General features: G+C 40.9%; 2 protein-coding genes across 3 annotated transcripts in view; one reads left to right on the top strand and one right to left on the bottom strand.

Annotated features, from left to right (window-relative positions):
• mark2b (MAP/microtubule affinity-regulating kinase 2b) overlaps positions 1–4003 on the top strand; it is a 39495-nt gene extending 35492 nt beyond the window's left edge. Inside the window, exons 17-19 of one of the 2 annotated variants that reach the window (XM_083910840.1) lie at positions 1182–1217; positions 1881–1990; positions 3241–4003. In XM_083910840.1, the coding sequence (XP_083766966.1) occupies positions 1182–1217; positions 1881–1990; positions 3241–3590 (496 nt within the window). In that variant the 3' untranslated portion in view covers positions 3591–4003. The remainder of the gene's footprint in view (positions 1–1181; positions 1218–1880; positions 1991–3240) is intronic. The other variant, XM_083910841.1, reaches the window with a different exon arrangement.
• Positions 4004–11922: 7919 nt separating this feature from the next.
• On the bottom strand, positions 11923–19586 carry rcor2 (REST corepressor 2; the record flags this gene model as incomplete). The annotated part of the gene is made up of 13 exons (XM_083910475.1): positions 11923–12249; positions 12828–12989; positions 13104–13171; positions 14426–14483; positions 14750–14827; positions 15214–15453; positions 15687–15753; positions 16095–16219; positions 16315–16476; positions 16608–16660; positions 16997–17077; positions 17864–17920; positions 19463–19586. The coding sequence occupies 13 exons, from the start codon at positions 19584–19586 to the stop codon at positions 11923–11925; spliced, it is 1602 nt and encodes a 533-aa protein (XP_083766601.1).
• Between the last annotated feature and the right edge of the window lie 367 nt (positions 19587–19953).

Raw genomic sequence — 19953 nt, 5'->3', positions numbered from 1 at the left:
ACCTTAGGACCCGCCGTCACCATGCCAACCATTCTGTTCCAAATCCTGGTCCGAAAAAATATTCCATTTCACATTTTGTTGGAATTACATCCCCATCTCATTCCATGCCATTCCAGTCTCTCCCAGCCTAAAACACTAGAAGAGTTGTCTTCATATTGTGTCCAAAGTACTATTTCATCTATAAACTCTGGCTCCACCTGAACAAATGGCTGAATTCAAACAGGTTGCGCCACACAAACAGAATAGGTGACTTAAGTTAACTGTCAAAGCCCTTTGTTTTTGTCATAACCTGCTAAACTTGTATGACACATCCCTGAAATAACTAACACAGCGTACCTCAGGTGAAGAAATATCACCGCAATAACTGTTAGTTCAGTCTAGACCGTCAATCAGTTATTAAATAAATGCCCTGATCAGTTCATTAATTAATTTCTCATTGTTAAATAAAAATAAAAGTTCTGATTTCACCTTCTGTAAAGCCATATGGCGATTAATCGTTTGGTCCAGAAAATATTTCAAGAAGATGATCTTGAATGTCTTGTTTTTGTCCACAATCCCAAATTATTCTTATGCACATTTAAGAAGCCAAAACAATCAGAAATCATGAAAAAAGATTGAAATTGATTAATCAAAGTAGTTGACGATTCATTTATTGTTTCGGCTCTAAAAAATATGTACTTGATTTGCTCCTCTATGGCACTAAACTGAATATCTTTGGTTTGAGTGTCGTTATTTTCACATTTTAGAAAACGCCACCATTTTTGTGTTTTTATGGACCAAACAAAATGAAGATCTGAGATGCACCATTTCATAGTGTGACCTAATTTAGTAACTGCATTAGAGATCAACTAAACTATAGTTGCTCCAGCTCTATCACTTAACTTTTCACTCATGATATTGAGGTGATATTAAAGTGGCATTGGAACGTGAAGCAGCTGCCGTATAAATGCACTGTAGACTGTGGGACGTCCTCAGTCGGCAGCTCCGCTCCTTACTAAGTTAATCCAGTAACCAGGATTTCAGTGGGGGGATTGGAACATTTCAGTGAGGCATGGCGAGCAGCGGGACCGTGTTGAGTCAGCTGATTTTTTTTAAACTATCTGTCTCAGAGTCCACATGTTGACCTTAGCCTTCAAAAAAAAAAAAAAAAAACTAAACTTGTGTTGGTTTTTCTCGAGGAGTCCGTATGAGGGAGAGGGTCGGGATGAGGGGAGCAGGTGAGATCCAGAACCAGCCTGAAAACTCCCTTAAACCCCCCCCACACACAAAGGAAAACAATCTGCCTGCCAATCAGTAGATGATCTCCAAGCTTGTTGTGAATGGCTGGGAAAGTGGGGGCCGAGCTGGGGGGTGGACTGTTTAATCAGGTGGTGATGGTGATAACGGCTTAACCAATCAGGGGGTGGCAGTGAATGTTAGCATCCCAAAGAAACGTAGCGATGGTGTGGAGGTTGACCTGCATGATGATGATGATGATGATGATGATGATGATGCGTGCGAGTGTGTGAGGGGAAATCAAGTACCGAGTACCCACCTGTGTGTTAGTGTGTAAGATCACATCATTACAAACACACACCCAAAACACACACATGTTTGACATGTTACAAGAACACACACTAACCCACAAAGGGGTACTTTGTGGAAAAATAAAATTTTGCTTTGAATTTTCATTCATTTACACGACCTCATCTTCCTCTTTTCAATCCTTCCTCTCCCCTTTTTTCTCATCTCTTCTTTTTGGAATAATTCTCACCCGTTTCCCCTGTTTGTCTCTCCGCTCCTCTCTCTCTCTCTTTACTGTCATCCTCACCTCTCTTTTTCTCCTCCTCCTTCCCTCCTATGTTTCTGTCTCTCCTGTCCTCCCCCCTCTCCGTCCACAGGTCCATGCTGAGCAGCACGGTGGACAAGTCGGAAAAGACGTCCGGCGGCGTTCTCTCCTCCTCTTCCAACAACGACGAGAACAACTCCTCACCAGGATCTGGAAACACTGGTACGTCCGCTTCAGGCACTGGATTCACTTTGAGAATTCAATCTTTGTGTGCATTGAAATATCCTGAGAACTGATCACTGATTAGTGTTTTTAAATGTCCACTGTGTAACGTTTAGTAGCATTTAGTATTAAGTACACTACTGTTCAAAAGTTTGGGCTCACCTAACTGTCACACTTTTATTCGTCAAAAGAGTTGCAAAAAGAATAGGAACTATAGTCAAGACATTGACAAGATTTGAAATAATGATTTTTTTAACCACCAAACTGTTTTCAGCTGTGCTAACATCATTGCACAAGGGTTTTCTAATCATCCAATAGCCTTCTAACGCTAAATCAGCAAACACAATGTACCATTAGAACACTGGAAATGGGCCTCGATACACCTATGTACATATTCCATTAAAAACCAGTCGTTTACCACATTAACAATGTATAGAGTGTATTTCTGATGTTATAGTCATTGAAAAAAGTGCTTTTCCTTAACAAATAATTCCTTCTAAGTGACCCCAAACTTTTGAACAGTCGTGTATGTATGTATGTATAGTGTATTTTTATAGTGATTGAATGTAAAAGGCTCCAGCAGAAACTGCTCCACCCTCAAAAAAACCTGATGTGCAAAGAGTTGTGAAAGAATGTTTTTTCATCCTTTCTGGTACACTAAGGCCACCGTAGTTCTTTGACACAATGAGTCCTCTCTTTGTTGCATGTGTCACCAATAGAGATCACTTATTCACACACAAACTTTAAAGGTTAATGTTTGATTCAGATTAATTGAATAATTGAATTCATGCTCAGCCAAATTCACATGACAGGATTTTTCCAGCTGAATCATCTGCTTGCTTAATCGCTCATTAAGTGTGAAATATTCAAAGACACCACAGCTGTTTGAAGTCTGCAACAACTTTTAACTTCTGCAGCCAATCCGACCCCAAAAATATGCATCAAAACACAACAATGAAAGCTGGTTTCGCACATCTTTCTCTGGGTCACTGGACTCAGTGAATGATTGTGACTCTTAACAGACTCCAACTCTGAAGTTCATGTCGTGTGGACTTGGTTTTAGAGTGATCAGTTCTTTTATTTATTGTCTTTAATCTGTTCAGCCTCATTTTTCTTCCTTCATTCGCTCCCCTCTTTGCTCTCCTCTCATGTATCCCTCTGTCTTCTATTCCTGGCTTTTAATCACTGTATAATTATCTCTCCTTCCTCTTGATTGCTCCTTTACTCCCCCCCCCCCTCCTCTCCTCCAGGTGGCACCGGCACACCTCCGGCCATCACCAGCCAGAAGGACGCGGTCAAGCCACGCTCGCTGCGCTTCACCTGGTCCATGAAGACCACGTCGTCCATGGAGCCCACGGAGATGATGCGCGAGATCCGCAAGGTGCTCGACTCCAACAGCTGCGAGTACGAGCTGCGCGAGCGCTACATGCTGCTGTGCGTCTCGGGCAACCCGGCGCGCGACGACTTCGTCCAGTGGGAGATGGAGGTGTGCAAGCTGCCGCGGCTGTCCCTCAACGGCGTGCGCTTCAAGCGGATCTCGGGCACGTCCATGGCCTTCAAGAACATTGCCTCAAAGATCGCCAACGAGCTCAAACTGTGAGTGTTGGAGGAGACGGCGAGGGGAGAGGAGACGGGAAAGGAAAGGTGAAGGAGAGGATGGAGGTGATGCTGTAGGTGGATAGGAGGAGGTCTGCTAAAGGGTGGGATCACTTTAAAAATATCGCGATTGTTATGAGACAAAGGTCTGAAGTAGGGCTATTGGTTCTCTGAGACTAGAAAACCTTTCTTTTCTAGACGTTTTGTTCCTTACGTTCTTGAAGCCCTGCCATCAGGAACTCTGAGTTGTGAAGTACTTGCAGACCGAGCTCTTCTCTCTTCTTCTCTATCTCTTCTCTCTCTCCCTGCTGTTTGTTTTCCTCGTCACGTTCTACTAAGACGTTCCACTCTTCTGCATGTCCGATCTGCTTTCTCTGTTTTTTAAGGAGTCACCCACTTTGACAACTCCTGTCACTTCTTCCTGCTATTTATTCCGTTTTCTCTGCACGGTTCTGCCGAGGGAGGTGGGGCGGGGGGGGAAGGGGAATATGGAGGGGAAAAAAGAGCGGAGGAAAAGTGATTTAACACAAAAAAAAACGTCAACAAAAGAACTTTCTCTCTGAATGATTGACAGGACACATGGAGCCCTGTTTGCTGGGATTAAGTTATGATTATCCTCCGAAACCTGAATGGACTCGCACTGAGCCACAGCTCACACACACACACACACACTCTCATAATGGATGGACGACTCTTCTGTCGATGAGTGAAGGACCCTCTCTCGCTCTCTCTCTTCACCCTCCTCCATCTTTCCACACAAACCTCTTCTGAATCCATCCTTGCACCTCCTCCCTCTTCACTCTCACACACACACACACGTCTTCACCTCCCTCTAATTAAAAGTGAACTCGGCACAAACACATCCATCTTCTCACCTCATCACTCCCCTTTTTTTCTTCCTCATTTTTGTTTTATTTTAAATGTCTTTGAGTCTGAGGAGGCCAGTTAGACTTCTGTCGCCATCAGTCGTATGGACTCGAACTGTAAGTCCATACATAACTTTCTCTTTGTTTATTATTATTTTAAATGTGTATTTAGTTTCTTCTTCTTATTATTTTATGGCTTTTTAAAAAGAGTTGTGCACTGGAACAGGAGGGGCATGTCGGCGCCTGGGGAAGGGACGGACAGTCGACGGACGGGGGTTGTTGATGGATTTTACGTTGCCTTTCTTTGAAGAATTGTTTTTGTTGCATTCGTCGGCACAGATGTTCGAATGATCCTTGATTTGTTTTGTTTTTTTAGAGTTGGTGCGACTTAGATCGTGAACCAACACATTTCTTGCCCCCCCTTCTTTTTTCTTTTTTTTTTTACATCATTTTCTCAGCTACACATATTCCCAAAGAGAAACACACAAACAGTAACGCACATGTGTGTGTGTTTAATTATGAGCGATCACTGGAAAAAAAACAAAAAAACACACCCGCAAAAAGAAAAGACAACAAAAAACGATGATGAATTATTTTCTTCTGCTTTTAATTTGATAATATATTTTTGTGTCGTTGAAAATTTTGGGTTTGTACAGATTAGGATTTTTTTTCTTTGGGAGGGGGGGGAGGAGGGGTTGGACTGGTTGTGTCAAATCATATCATTGCTGCCTTTTTGGTGTAGTGCACCTTTAACACACACACACACACACACATCTCCTAATGTATCAGATTAAATGAAACCCCCTCCAAGTGCAGAGGAGTTATCGATGTATTTAACAAAGATGATGATGATGATGACGACGGCAACTACTGCTCGTTCTTTTTCTCTTTTTTTTCTTTTCCCCCCGCGCCATTTTTTTATTTTCCCATTTGTTTTTATTATTTTTGTTGGATTATATCTTATTTTTTAACGGCGTTATCGGTCCAGAAGCTTGAAGAAGAAGAAGAAGAGATGGAGGGAAACGGTCAGAAACCTTTCTCATATCCGTGACACGTGCTTTTTGCTTTCAAAATAAAACGACAAAGCAGGAGAAGTCACTTCCTCTTCTTGCGTTCTCTCTCTCTCTGTGCATTGATCCAATAGTTTGTTGAAACAGAACAAAAACACACACACACATACAGAGGTTAGTGAAGCTGGTCAGCTCCTTGTACCTAACTTAACACTTTTCCTTTCTTTCTATCACGACGACACAAAAAAAAAACGTCAGGTTTTTCTTTCAGTTTTTAATACGTCAGATTTTTCTTTCAAAAGTTGATCATTGTATTAAGGTGCTGGGTATTGGATTCTAATTATTATTCTGGCTGTTGCTGTTATATTATCTCTTTCAGGGTTGATTTTATTTTACATTTTCGTTTTACATTGCTGTAATTTACGTTGATTTTAAATGTGTTTTGAGCAAACTGTAACTGTAGTGGTGGGTTTTTTGGGGTTGGGAGGGGGTGATCAACTCCTGAAAAAAATGTATTATTTGTTTGTTTGTTTTATTTTGTGCAAAGACAAAATGATGAAAAATTACAATGATAGTAATAAAAACAATGATATAATAACAGTGGGACTCTGAACATGTGATTTTTGAAGGTGGCCTGGTCCGCCGTGAAACTTTTGGGACGTGGTCGTCGTCGTCAGCGGCCGGAGTCTTCAGCAAAGCTCTGAGGATAAAGGACTTTGGGTTTGTACGGCTGCTGGTAATCCTTGAATATAAACGACTATTTCTCTTCACAATTAACGGCTAATTGACTGAAGAGATGTAGGAATAAAATAAGTCAAGGAGTCAACGTGAGAACTACTTAACCTGGACACACTTGTGTGTGTGACTGTGATTATAATAAAACATTATAGTTGTTGACAGAATCACTTTTGAATAATGTTATATTTGCTTTGGCTTTAAGGTGCTGAAAGAGTGTGGAAATTGACCATGAAAAAGGTGTTTGAACGCTGAGCAGAGAATTATTTTGAAATGAATTGATCTTTGTGTTTTTGCAGCATCTTTATTCAAGTGTTTGTTGTAATTAACAGGTATACTGTTATACTGTGTTTTTGTACTCCTCATCAATTGTCAGATGTTATTTTTTTAAACTATGAGGTTCAACGCTCATTGGATCTTAATATGGCTAAATTTTGATTGTTTTTGTTTCCAGGTATTTCAGTAGCGTCGATTTGTTGTCTGCGACCAGCTTTGATGAAGTGGTCCTCCGCACATGAACTCAAATGAGTAACCATTGTGTTTCAGGTTTAGTGATTATTTTGGCATGTTTTAGCAGGAAAAGCTCATTATTGATGACTCTGTTCAGTGCATGTAGGTCAGGACAGTGTGTCACTGTGAACGAGGCCTGTTGGAGTTCAAACATTTCACCTCTGTTTCAGCTGTGTGAAAATAATCCACATTCTCCTGCACACATTATACAATTATTAAGTTTATGGAGTCTGACCAGCCACTTTAAACTGTGGAACGTACACTCCAGGTTTAGTCTGTAACCTGTAATCTGTTTTGTGCCATATGTGCTGTACATTCACAGATGAATGGCAGCCCATTTCCACCCCAAGTCAAAATAATGACACACTAAGTGATAATTGTGAGGTAATATCCCATAAATATGAGATGCTATGTCCTAATAATGAGATACTCTTTCGACATTATGACTTAGTATCTCATAATTATGATTTAGCATCTCCATATTATGACTTACTACATCATAGTAATTAGATATTTTCTCATTATGACTTTCTATACAAATATTATGACTAAGTATACAACGTCATAATGACAAAGTATCTCAATACTATGACTTAGCAACTCTTAATATTGTGATAAAGTCTATCGTCTATAGTCTATATCTCATTATTATGACTTAGTATCACAGTATTAAGACTTAATATCGCAATATGACTTGGTATATTAAGTCATAATGAGAGTAGAATATATATATAGTGACTTAGTAAGTCACAATAATGAGATACTTTGACTTAGTGTTGCAATATTAAGCGTTACTAAGTCATAATTAGATACTTTCTTATTATTATGATTATGCATCTCATTATCTCATTATTAATTTGCATCTCATTATTATGCTATCTCATTATTATGACGTAGTATCTCAAGTTTCTCATAATTATGACTTTTCTTAATATTATGACTATTATAATATATAGTTTTATTTTACCAACCGGCAGAAACGGGCTTCCATAGAGACGGATTCAAAGCGCTTTCATAACCATTTAAATCTTTCTTTCTCAGTCTTCTGACGCTGGGTTTGAACAATAGCTCGTCTTGACCCTGTCCACGTGACTCAATACACGATAAAGGGTGTACCTAATAAAGTGACCCACGGGTGTATTTTCTTTCTTTTAATGTTTTCAAGAGTAACCTTCATTTCAGCCAGTCACGTGTCTAACCCCACAGTCGGCGTGACCGTGGACTCCTGTGGGGCCTTTTCTCAGCGCGGCCATTTTGTCACAGTTGGAAAAGCACAGGTGAAAATGATAACACATCATTGCTTCAGTGTTCACTGCTTTAATTCACTCATCGTTCGTTAAAGTAATCGTCAACACCTGTGCTTTTCCTGCTCAAAATGGCTGCCGTGAGGGGGTGGAAAACAATAGAGAAAGGAGCCGATGGATTCAGCAGGTAAACAAGTGTTTGTTTTTGTTTTAATCTTCATTTGCAACATTTTGAGAGAGACAAAGAATATATATCACACTATAGCAGACAATTAGGTCCAAAAAACATAATAGCTTAATTCAAAATAACTTGGAAAGGAGAACAGAACGGAGTATAGTAGCAACAACCCTGTATTTTCTATTTAAACATTCCATAAAGTGTTTGTATTAGTATGAGAGCAAAAGACTGCAAGCCAAATCTTAATGTTATAAATTAGCTACTAGCTTAGCTATCATTCATTATTGTTTAACTTTTGGGTTCAACTGGATATTTATTGGTTCTCAGTTTGGCTTTTTCTTTTGTAGGTCAAATAAGTTCATCGTGTTATTCCTATAAGATTGAGCAGGGCATAATTATTTTTTCTTTTTACTTCAATTTACAGAAAGTGTGTGTAGATGACATGGTTGTTAGCTAGATGTTAGCTAGTTGTCAAGTACACAGCTGATTTTGATTGACTACACAGTTGTGGTTCCTCAAAGAATATTCTGATGCAGAAATAACCAAAAGTGTCAAACACATGTTCCCACAGTAGATTACCAGTTGGGATTATTATCTGTGGACACTCTTTCAGCCTATTTCAACAGTTCAAACACCAAAACATTGTTCAGGACATTGTCATTACACTGTTTTTGTTGTATTTTATACATGCTACATTTCCGTTATATAAGTTCCAATAACTCTATAACTCTAATAACTCACTACAGATAGACCTAAAACATTCAGTTGATTATTTATACCTGTGCTTTCTTACTAATCTGACTTCCTGTCTTTGAAGCCATTTTGAGGTTTTAGCAGGAAAAGCACAGGTGTTCACATTAACGACGATTCTGTCCACTAAAAAAGCAACTATTATCAGTTTTCTGTAGTTACCTGGTTATTCAAGTGCTCATGTAAACGGAATATACAATATTCATTATTAGTTTACTGCCGATATCGTTTTTTGGCAATAATCTAATTTCTTAGAGACATGTATACACCTTAAACGGTTTATTCCAGTTAACCGATTATTGCCAGTAATCGTTTTTTTAGTGTGCATAAACACACTCACTGTGACGGTGAAGCAGCTCAGTGGATGCGAGTGAGTGATAACTTGTATTTAGCTGTGTTACGAACGTGTGCAACATGAAGTGGAATGCATCTTCAAACCGTTGACCTTTTAAGCCCATAACACAGGATCCTGTTGCGATGTAATCCCACCAAATTTGTCAAGTCAGGATTTTAAAGTCAATTCATACCGTGTTGCTCTTTTGTTTTATATTTTTAGTTCACTGCGTCCATCTATGACCTGTTTCATGTTTGTTTTTCGACTGTTAACATATTTTTCTCTCTGTTGTAGTGGAGCTGGTAAACATGTCGACAGCCCTGCTCAGGAATGTGGAAGCTGCAGGTGAACAAACCCGTTGGGAGTCAACAGACAGAAGGTGCATGCACACGCTGCAATTACACATTTGACAAACATTATTTTGGTCATTTCTTTATTACTAAAAAAAACAAAAAAAACATCTGTCAAACACAAACAGTTCAGTTTCCACAATGTAAACAGCTTCTCACATACAGTAACGCACAAGCAGTTTTGCAAAACAAGAGTCCAAGCAAAGTGAAAAAGGCGAGCCACTTTAAAGCCACATGTCGTAACAACACTGCTTCCATCCATCTCATTAAAGTCAACACGGAAGGCTTCATGTGAGGCAAGACTGAGAGAGCAGCAGCACTGAACACCGTTCAAAACAAAGATCTCTGATCCCAGATCTGCTTGTAAAGGAAGGCAGTGATAAACTGGTTATGTGAGGGGAAGAAAGAGGCAGCAACAGCAGGAAGAAAAAAATTACACATTGTCTGGTGTCACAACTTCAGGAGGCAAAAAAACATCACACAGAGCAGTACACAACATCAGTTCTCAGCTCAGTTCATCCTATAAATTCATCACCCAGTTTGACTCAATAGAGCAGAAACTTCCTCCTCCTGTGCATGGACAGGACAAGACTCTGACGTACCACATGGAAAAAAAGCTGCCTTAACTGCACTCAAACCATATCACATAGTTGTAAGTGCATCAATGACCTTAACACTCTCACTTAAGATGAGACAGAAAATCCACAATTCAATGTTAAGCAGCCAGTGATGTTTTGGAGGTGCTATGGACATACATTAAGGGTTTGTCATTCACCGTTTTGCATCGTCTGTATGTTAGCTTAGCTAAACGTCAGCTGCTGGACTGAAAACAAGAGGGGAAACACGTGTTGCTTTGGTCCAAAGGCAAAAAAAAGCTGCTGTAAAACTGGGTTATTAACGTGACTGTTTAATGTGTAACCATGTAAAAGTCAATGTTCAGTTAACAGCTCTTCTCGCGCTGTGAAATAAGACAGAACAAGGCTGTGGTTGTGTGTGTGTTAGCTTCATACAGTGTCACTCTCCACTTGGTTAACTCTCACAGCAAAGTAAATAACCTGATTTCCTCGCATGTGTCTCGCATGTAGGACAGTAAACTCCTCACTGAGGCTCAACAGCTGCAGACGCAGAAAAACACAACATGCTTTTAAAGCAAGAACACGACTTTGGCAGAACATTTCCGTTTTCTTTTTTCACTTCAGTGTAAACGAAAAAAAAAAAGATTAGTCAGTCGCGTTGCACGTGTTACAACAGAGGTCGGTGTTTTTGTTGCGCTGCTCTGGATTTGAAAAGTGAAAATCCTCCGAGATTGTGAAGCAGCGGGACTTCAACGCTGCACCAGTGAAAATACGCCGTGGTCAAATCAAGTGTCAAATCAGTCCAGTCACATGATAAAAGTCAGTAATTATCACCAGAATAATAATTATAATAATAAAGTATGCACTATCTAAACTACTTACAGCCACTAACCACCTACCTAGGGCTCACCTTTAAAAAAAGTCTAGTCAAAGAAAAGAGAAAAACATCATTCCAGTTAATACTAGTAACACACATGGCTATGAGAGAAGACTGAGAGCTGAGAGCTCCTGCGCTTCTTCAAGTTTTAAAGCAAAAGGGAAAAAAAGGTGTTTTTCTTCATTTCCTGTTTGAGACCACGAGGAGCAGCAGGTTTGGCTCAGACGTGGGCAACTCTTTCTCTTCTTAATTCATCTTTATTTTCCCTCATTAATTTATTGTTCTTTTTTTCCTGATGGTTGATTGAATACACGATACCTGTTCTGTGTGTGTGTGTGTGTGTGTGTGTGTGTGTGTGTGTGGGTGTGGGTGTGGGTGTGTGTGTGTGTGTGTTCTACCACACTGTGACACAATCCAGATGTTCAACAGTTGCCATGGAGACGAGCAGCTGGGTTTGCTGTTGGCGGTCATGGCTTCTCAACAGCTTGATGATCCAATGTGTCTTTGTTTAGTCCTGGAGGCATGTGTGTGTCGTGTGTGTGTCGGAGCGTGTGTGTGTGTGTGTGTGTGAGCAGGTAGTGTTTGTTTTCAGTTCCCAGCTTTTTTGTAGCGTGTGCGTGTGTGTTGCACTAGAGCGATATGGTCTGGAGGTAGGTGTCTGTCACTAACAGTGAAGGGTTCTCTAACCCCGCCTTCACAAAGTGAACTCGTTCAGTGGCCCTTACACTCTTGACCCACTGTGTTTGAACTGATTATGTGGTCATGTGACGTGTAAGAAGGCTAGGAGCAATGAGAGAGACGGCATGTCTGCATGCTAATGTGTGTATTTGTGTGTATCTCTACTCCTACCTGTGTGTGTGTGTGTGTGTGTGTGTGTGTGTGTGTGTGTGTGTGTGTGTGTGTGTGATCAGTGCGAGTTGGTTTGCTCCACTTTGTGCCCGACCAGTGATGGAGGCAGCTGCCCTGCTGCAGTGGAGGAGGAGGAGGAGCTGCCAGAGGAGGAAGAGGAGGTCACAGTGGGACGGATGAGCGGAGGCGGAGGGTGGTTGTGGGGCGTTCGGTTCTGGAGCGGGCGTGTCTGGAGAGGCGGCGGCTGGCGCAGGAGGCTGGGCGGAGCCGAGGGAGGTGCGGGACGTAGCAGTGGAGGAGGCTGGGAGAGAGATGTAAGGGTCTGGGTGGAGGAGGGAGAAGAGGAGCTGCCGGCAGCATCTGACGGAGAGTCCTCCATTTTGACCTGAGGAGAGGTAGCAGAGGAGGGGGAGAGAGTTAGGAGGAGTGTCTCACATACAGAGAGAGACACTTTGGATGCTAAATGCTAACTTATTTTGAGGCTGATAGAGTAAGTGTACACATGAAGTTAGTGGTTTGATGGAACCATGATGGGCAGGTGACAGATGTGTTTACAGCGTTGGAGTCTATGAAGGATGTCACAGTTCAGTGCAGTAAAGCAGTGAAAATGATCGTGTTATCTACATACATCAATGTTGATCAGAGCTGAAGACGTCTCACTTCATGCACTAACGTGATCACACACCTGGAGCAGCAACCAAAACAAAGTATAGAGCAGCTAAGATAGGATCACAAACACACAGGAAGTCATACTTCCTGTGTGTTTGTGCACAATCTGATCTGAGCTGCAGGCTTTGTTATTAAAGTTTTCCTACAGATTCTAGTGATAAGTTTGGTCAAAACCTGATATATCTAAGGCTGCGATTGTTCAAATCAGATTCATAACAGATGTTACATGCTCCGATATGATGTCCCGCTGCTGGTCAACACATTACAGTTGTCTATCTCACTCTCTGGCCTCACCTCGTCGTTCTCTGGAACTCCATCTGTAGTCGCAGTGATGTCCTCGCTGCTCCTCCTGTGGTCCCTCTGGTCTCGGTTGGTGGCCACCTGCTCGGCCGCCCACTCCCTCAGTACCTCGTCCAGGTTGAATCTGCGGCGGTAGCTCACGAAGAATGAGCTCACCTGAGACCAAGAGAGCGAGATGTTTTTGGTGTTAGAGGAAAAAAGAAAAGTTGTGTTGTGTTCAAGGACACAGAGGCTGAGAGTAGTTCAGCACATGAGAATGAGGATTCTCACCTGAGCCGGTGTCTTGGTCCCGATCACTTCTGCAATGGCCACAAAGTCTTTACCGTAACGACGAATGGCTGGAGAAGAAGATTGTGGATGAGTGTTTGAGCATCAAAGACCACTGCTTTCAGTCTGTCGGTCTGTCAGTGCAGTCATTGTGTGTGAGAGGAAACACAGGAGGGGAGACTGTTGAGAGCGCTCACTTGTTGATATGTGTTTTTTTTTCTTTTTACCATATTCTGTTGTCAGCTGACTGTGTGCACCTGCTCTTTTACAGGCCTGACCCGCTTCAACCCTCACATACACATTCATGTCTCCCACTTCCTGCTTTCCTTTACTACTGCTGCTGTGGCTGCTGCTGTGGCTGCTGCTGCTGCTGCTGCACAGGTGCAGTTGATGGGATTAAATGCTTTGCTCAAAGGTGCACTGACTGAAATTTGACTTGATGTAACGGCTAATGTGGATCTCCTGTAAATCAGGTCATGTGTCAGTTATTGAAAATGATGTGCTGTGTTATAACAGCAGTCAGTTATTATGTATTTATTACCACTGTTATACTGTTCGGTGCCAAAACATAGAGAACTGTGTCCATAGCAACAAACCATCCCTGCCCGCCATCAGCAGCCATGAATTCTCCTCTTAACGTTCCTCCATAGAACAGCAGTATGTCTTTAATTGACAAAGTGCTGTGGACACTGGAGCGGCTTTATATGTCCCACAGCTTTAATTCACTTTCATTGCAAATGGAACCTGGATCCTAGCAGCAGCTCCTTACACTGTATAATTCAGCTGCACCACATTTATAATGAGCAACGCGTTTAGACGGCAAACATTAAACTGAATTACTGCCCCACAAGTGGACACCTTCAACCAGTCGAGTTACAGGAAACCTCCTTTTATATGTTGCCGATTTACGATCCATAAAGTGTTTTTGCAGAACATTGTGATGTCACAGTGAAGTTGACCTTTGTACCTCGAGTCAAAAAAAGACGTCATATCGTTATTTTATCCAATTAAAGATTTGTGCAACAATTTGTCAAAAAACAGTGCATAAATGTGAGTTATGGATAATATTCTGTTAAGTGTTTTACCTGAACTTTGTACTCTACCAATTAAGTCTTCCAAGCTTTAAACAATATTCTGCTCGCATAAAGAAGTAATTAACAGCTCACATTTATATATACTGTATTTATGTATAGTACCAACACATGCAGTCTTGGCATTACCTGCTTGTGAATATGAATTAGTGAGGAGGAGGAGAGATTGCAACAGCTGACAGAAAAGGGTGACTGTATAATCTAGAGGAAAATGGTGGTGCAGCCTTGACTCACCCTGCACAGCCAGGAGCTGCTCCTCTGTGGTCCAACGAGAGTTCATCTTTGGGGCAGGCTAAGAGAGAGAAGAGGGGACACATTACAGCAGGAAGGAACTAAAGGATGTATTAAAGGGAGGGAGGGGGGTGAAAATGAGCAAGAGCAAAGAGCAGATTAAGACTAATCTCAGTCCCACAAGGGGTGATATTATATCTGAGGAGAGTTGGGGGAGGACAAGAGGAAACTGAGGAGACATCAGAGAGAGAGTCAAGTATAAACAAAAATCCAAGTGAGGATAAATGAAGGGTGTGAAGGAAATAGAATTTGAAAAAGAAAAAATACCTCTGCAGGTTTTAGACCGTCCACACCTTCATTGAGACTTAGTTTCAAAACACTGTTGTTCTGTTTAATAGACTGAACCTGAGAGGAAGAAGAGAACGGACAGTGTGGTGAGTATAACATAATATAACATAAGAGATTCATTTAAGTTCATTGTACAAAGAGCCAAAATGTAACAAAATGAAGATTACTGTTACTGGAGTGACACTATTGAATACTATTCAAAACTGAATGTGTACCTCACTTTTGACTTTCAAATAAATGCTTTATGGTGCTATAAGTTCATTTTACATGTGCAAGTCTACATGTATATCTTTTTCCTTAATGTACGCAGGTTTCCCTTTTTTCTTTTATTCAGAAAGACAAACATATGTAAGCAAAACCCAGACTGACTGACAGTTCTAAACAAATTAAAGTCCTATTCATATTATGTAATTTAAGGGCAGATGACGACCACTCATACATACTTGTCTCTTTAGTGACACCAAATGTGTGTCCAGCTGCCGTATTGTTAAAACTCCAGAGTCTTGAGAGGCTGACAGGGACATGATGTCTCCCTGTTCCAGATGCATTCCTTTAGGTGGCCTGCGCCGGGCTCTGAGTGGGTGATGGCGGTACTGAGCCCCGATATTCTCCTTCTTTATCGGCCCAGATCGACTGGGGATGACCTTCTCAGAGCTGGTGCTGTTGGGGTTCTGCTTCACTGCCTTTGTGGTGGAGAAAAAAAATCACACATATTAAAACCAACTTCTTCTAACAACAAGAAGAATGCAGCAGCATTACATTTATGTATAATTAATACAGTTGAAATTGAAGGATAAAGCAAGAGTTGATTTGGCTGTGCTGATCTCCTCAGGCAAGTTATAAAAACAAAAAATGTGCTTATATAAGCATTCACACACACACTGGCACAGAGACCATTCCATTTTCTATTGCTCACCTCTTTCTTGTTGTCAATCTCAAAGTCACTGTCACTGCCTGGGTCTGCTTCTTCCACGTCTTCATTACTGAGATGCAAAAAAAGGAAGAAGAAATTAAAACAGTGTCTTAATGTTTTGACTTTAGCAAAAAAAAAAAATTAATCCAACTAAAATGTCAAGAAATAATATCAAGGGATCTCATTTATATTCATGAATATGAAACTTGCTTCTAATGCTGATGTGTTAATATTAAGTGTGATTTCACAAAGGAGTTGTGTATGTCATATTGTAGATGAGCTGTTTCTGCCTCGTCTTTCCTCTAATATTCATTCTTCTCTCGTTCCATCACAGACTTCTTTCTTTCTCCGCTGCCAGCATACTGAGTTTCTCCCCAGTGGGCATCATTCAAGTTTCATGGCTTCTCTTGCCTGTCATCTTTTTCTCTCTTGCTGACCAGCCTCCTGGCCTGTCGGTCCATCACCGAGGTCCTGGTCCTGGTCTTCTTCCAGCTGTAGTAGTACTTTACCAAGCTGGAGATCAACTTGTCTGGCAGCTACACACAAACAAAAACAGTGAGTATTAAATATTAAAATATATTTAAAAATGACATTCATTTCTGTAATAATGTTCTTCTCCCAGGCTTCTCACCATTTGTTGAATGCGGTGGAAGCTCTTGCCGTGGAAACTGAACGCCTGTTCAAACAGCACTTTATCCTCCACTGTCCACTCGTCTGGGAAAGGGGTGAAGTTGGCGAGGTCGGCCAGAGAGCGCTCCACGTCGTGTTTGTGCCACAGCAACATGCCCAAGGCCTGATTGGACGGTGACGGACAAACACAACAACCAGGGTGAGAAGACAGACACACAAAGCAATAAAGATGAATGATATATGCTGAATGTAGAAGAAACTACAAATTAGATCATTAGGAAAGGTTCAACTGACCTGCTCCATGTTGTAGCCGTGTTTTTCTTTAGCCATCAGGATGTACTCGTCCACTAGGATAAAGACAGAAAACTTCTTTAAGTAAAGAGTAACAATCTGTAGCAAGTAGGGGAAAAGTTTCACAGCGGAAAAAAATTGGAAGGTAGAGAGAACAGAGAAGAGCAAATAATTAACTTAAAAAAAGATTCAAGGCGAATGAACTTAATTGAGAAAGATAAAGGAAAAGATGGAAGTGAGGAGAACAACAATGAAAGTTTTAATGACTATTCTCGAGTCAGCAGCACAAACTGAAGGTCAAGTTGTTGAGAAAGTGTCAGTTAAAATGAGGTATGTACAGAGTGTGTGTGTGTGTGTGTGTGTGTGTGTGTTTGTTTGTGTGTGGGGCTTACACATGGCATCAGACAGCTGACTGTTGGGACACCACACCAACATGCTCCTCTGGTCTTTTTCATTGTAGCGGTTTGGGCTGTCTGTTCATGAAAACAACACACATTAGGTCTCTCTACATGAAAGTTACACTTCTATTATATTATTTACAGGTATCACCGTCCTCTACCATTTGATATCTTATCTCCTAGTTGTAAATCTTGATGAAATCAGCCAAAAGATGACAACATATTGTGTTCTCTGGTCGTTATGGTAAATGTTTTCTTTATTCTGATTCATGCAACGGAAGTCCATTTTTATTAACTGAAGCATATATCATAAATAAAATACAAGGTTGGAAAACTGCAGTGAATCCTTTTATTTATTTAACATAAAGGGACAACCTCCTCAGAACGCTATTTCAAGTAATACTTAATACTAATTTACCAACAGATCTGAGCTGTGCAGTCACCATTAGTCAATTATTGGGCTTCTTCAACAACTACATTTAGTAAACAACACTTCAAATCCTATTCCAGATATTACAGTGACATTAACGTTTTTTTGTGTATTTAATTCCCTCAATGCATGGTGTAAACAATATCTGATGATTTAAGCTGGTGAGGTAGGACACCAGAAAATCATGTTTGTCAAAGTTTTCTTTCCCCATTTCCATTTTCAAGCATTTCCACAGAAAACACCAGCCATTTCGACCTTGATTTCTCATCATCAGCATTCCCCTCCCTCTTCTAGTTCCATGTCCTCAGTCTGCTCACCTCTATGTCTCCTTCACAGTCCTGATGTCCTTCCTCATTCTATTCATCTGCCTTTTTTCCCCTCTTAATCATTGCTTCCTTTTCCATATGTATTTTTGCTATAAGTCAACTCACCTGGTTTGAACTCTGGGATTTGAGCTTGGTAGTCTCCTCCCACTCGGATCATACTGTCTGTAGAAACAAAGACATAAGGTGACCATGAGTAGATCAGATCAGGACAGGTATTCTAGTGACAAACAAAACTTTTGAGTTGAAGACCAGAAGAAACTAAGACAGATAACAGAAGAGACAGAGGGGAGAGTCATCTTTAGGACAGAAGTTTTTAATTTTAATTAACTAAGCTCTCTAACATGCCGTTGTTTCAATGCTATGCCTCATTTTTATTTAAACAGGAATATAAACAGAATTTTCTATTATGGCATAATAATCTGAATGATGTATTATTCAAAATATTGTCAATAATCTAGATTACTGGTGTGACTGATTATTAGCCTGGCAGTGATGTGTCGCACTGATGAATTACTGCTAACAAAACCTACAATACTATCATTTAATTATTTACATATTGAGTTGAATGAGGCAAAAACAACATCAGTTACTCATGTATTATCAGAGGACAGTCGTCACAGCCGACAGCCTGAGGATATGTTCATATTTTTTTAACTGTACACACAATTCTGTATTCTTTTAACAGTTTAAATGATAATTTCTCATTATACTTATTTAATCAGCATATTCTCAGTCACAGCGTCAAGCTTTACACTTGAGAACAGTGACGTATATCAGAGTAAATCCCAACCGGTGACATTTTTTCCATTCCTTTTTATCCATATGGCATTCAAATAAGAGGAATCCACACAGTTGGAGGGAAGAAAAGAGGGAAGTGTGATTGCAGACATTGAGTAATTAGTGCTGTGCTGGTGAGGCTAGCAAGAAATAGTATAGGAGAGAAGGTGAGAGGGTGGAAAACAAGGAAGGAGTGAGGAGGGAAGCAGGCCGAGAGGAGGAAGAGACAGATTACTGTTTCCACAGGGACAGTGGACAGGAAGGGAGGAGAAGGGGATGATAGAAAGGAGTCGATAGTAAGGGGTGGGTGTGGACAGAAGACAGAAAGGAAATAGGGGAGGGAAAGGACAAAATATGGAAGGACGATGATAGGAAATTATAGGAAATGCTGGCTGCGAAACAACATTAAATAGATTGATTCAGGAGAGAAAATGATTGGTAAACTTAGGATGAATGGAGGAGTTGGAGGCATGGACACTATCATCTAGGTAGGAAGGTGTATTTAGAGCAATCCTTTACTATTCCAGTTATACGGCTGTGCTTGATCTAAATATGTGTCCATGTGAGATAATTTTTATAAAATTAAAGTTCAAGAGAAAGACAGTGGGTGAAGGAGAGAAAGGAGAAAGGAAAGATGTGTGTGGGCAGAGGATGACAAGGATGGAGGAGTGTGGAATGGGGTGGAGGAGAGGAGAAGTGAGCAGAGGAGAGCAGTGTGCAGGGACGAAAGAAGCACTGCAGCAATGCAATGCAACTGAACAGCTGCCACGGTGTATGTGTAGAGTGCAAATGTCAGCATGTCAGAGCCCTGAATGAGAGTTTCATGTTAGTTTGTCAAAAACAGACATTTAATGTTAAACCAATGCTAAAGAAATGAACTCATAAAACAGATGAATATAGTTCATCTTAACATTTGCATGTGCCTACCATGAGCATGCTCTTCATCGCTGCTCTCTTCCTCAGAGTGTGGCTGGCTGTTGCCGTTGGTTACTGTCTTGGCTCTGCTCCTGGACAGGACCCCGGCCCCCGAGCGCTCCATCACTGAGGGCATATCTGCAAAAACACAGGGAACCTTTAGCAGTAAGCACCAGTGCTGTCTTAGGTGTCATTAAATCATCCATAAATCAGTCAGTTAACTCTTTCTAATGGGTTGGCTGCAAACTAACTCCCTCTTGTTCATATTATGCTGTCATCCTGGATGCAAACTCTTCTCCAAGTTATGCAGCACAGGACCCAAACCGACAAACATATTAATATGTAATTAATATCTATTTAGAAACAGGCCTCCCTCATTATAGTACTAAAAAGGCAGATGGCTTACAACAGACATAAAATAATGTGCAATGCTTTTCATATTTATCTAATAACTATCAGGGACGGATGCTCCAATGAACCAGTGTCTTTCTGTCCACGCCTAG

Source organism: Microchirus variegatus, assembly GCF_963457635.1.
Source record: "Microchirus variegatus genome assembly, chromosome: 2".
Classification (NCBI taxonomy): domain Eukaryota; kingdom Metazoa; phylum Chordata; class Actinopteri; order Pleuronectiformes; family Soleidae; genus Microchirus; species Microchirus variegatus.
The sequence above is the reverse complement of the archived record's forward strand: the minus strand, read 5'-3'. Positions and strand labels throughout refer to the sequence as shown.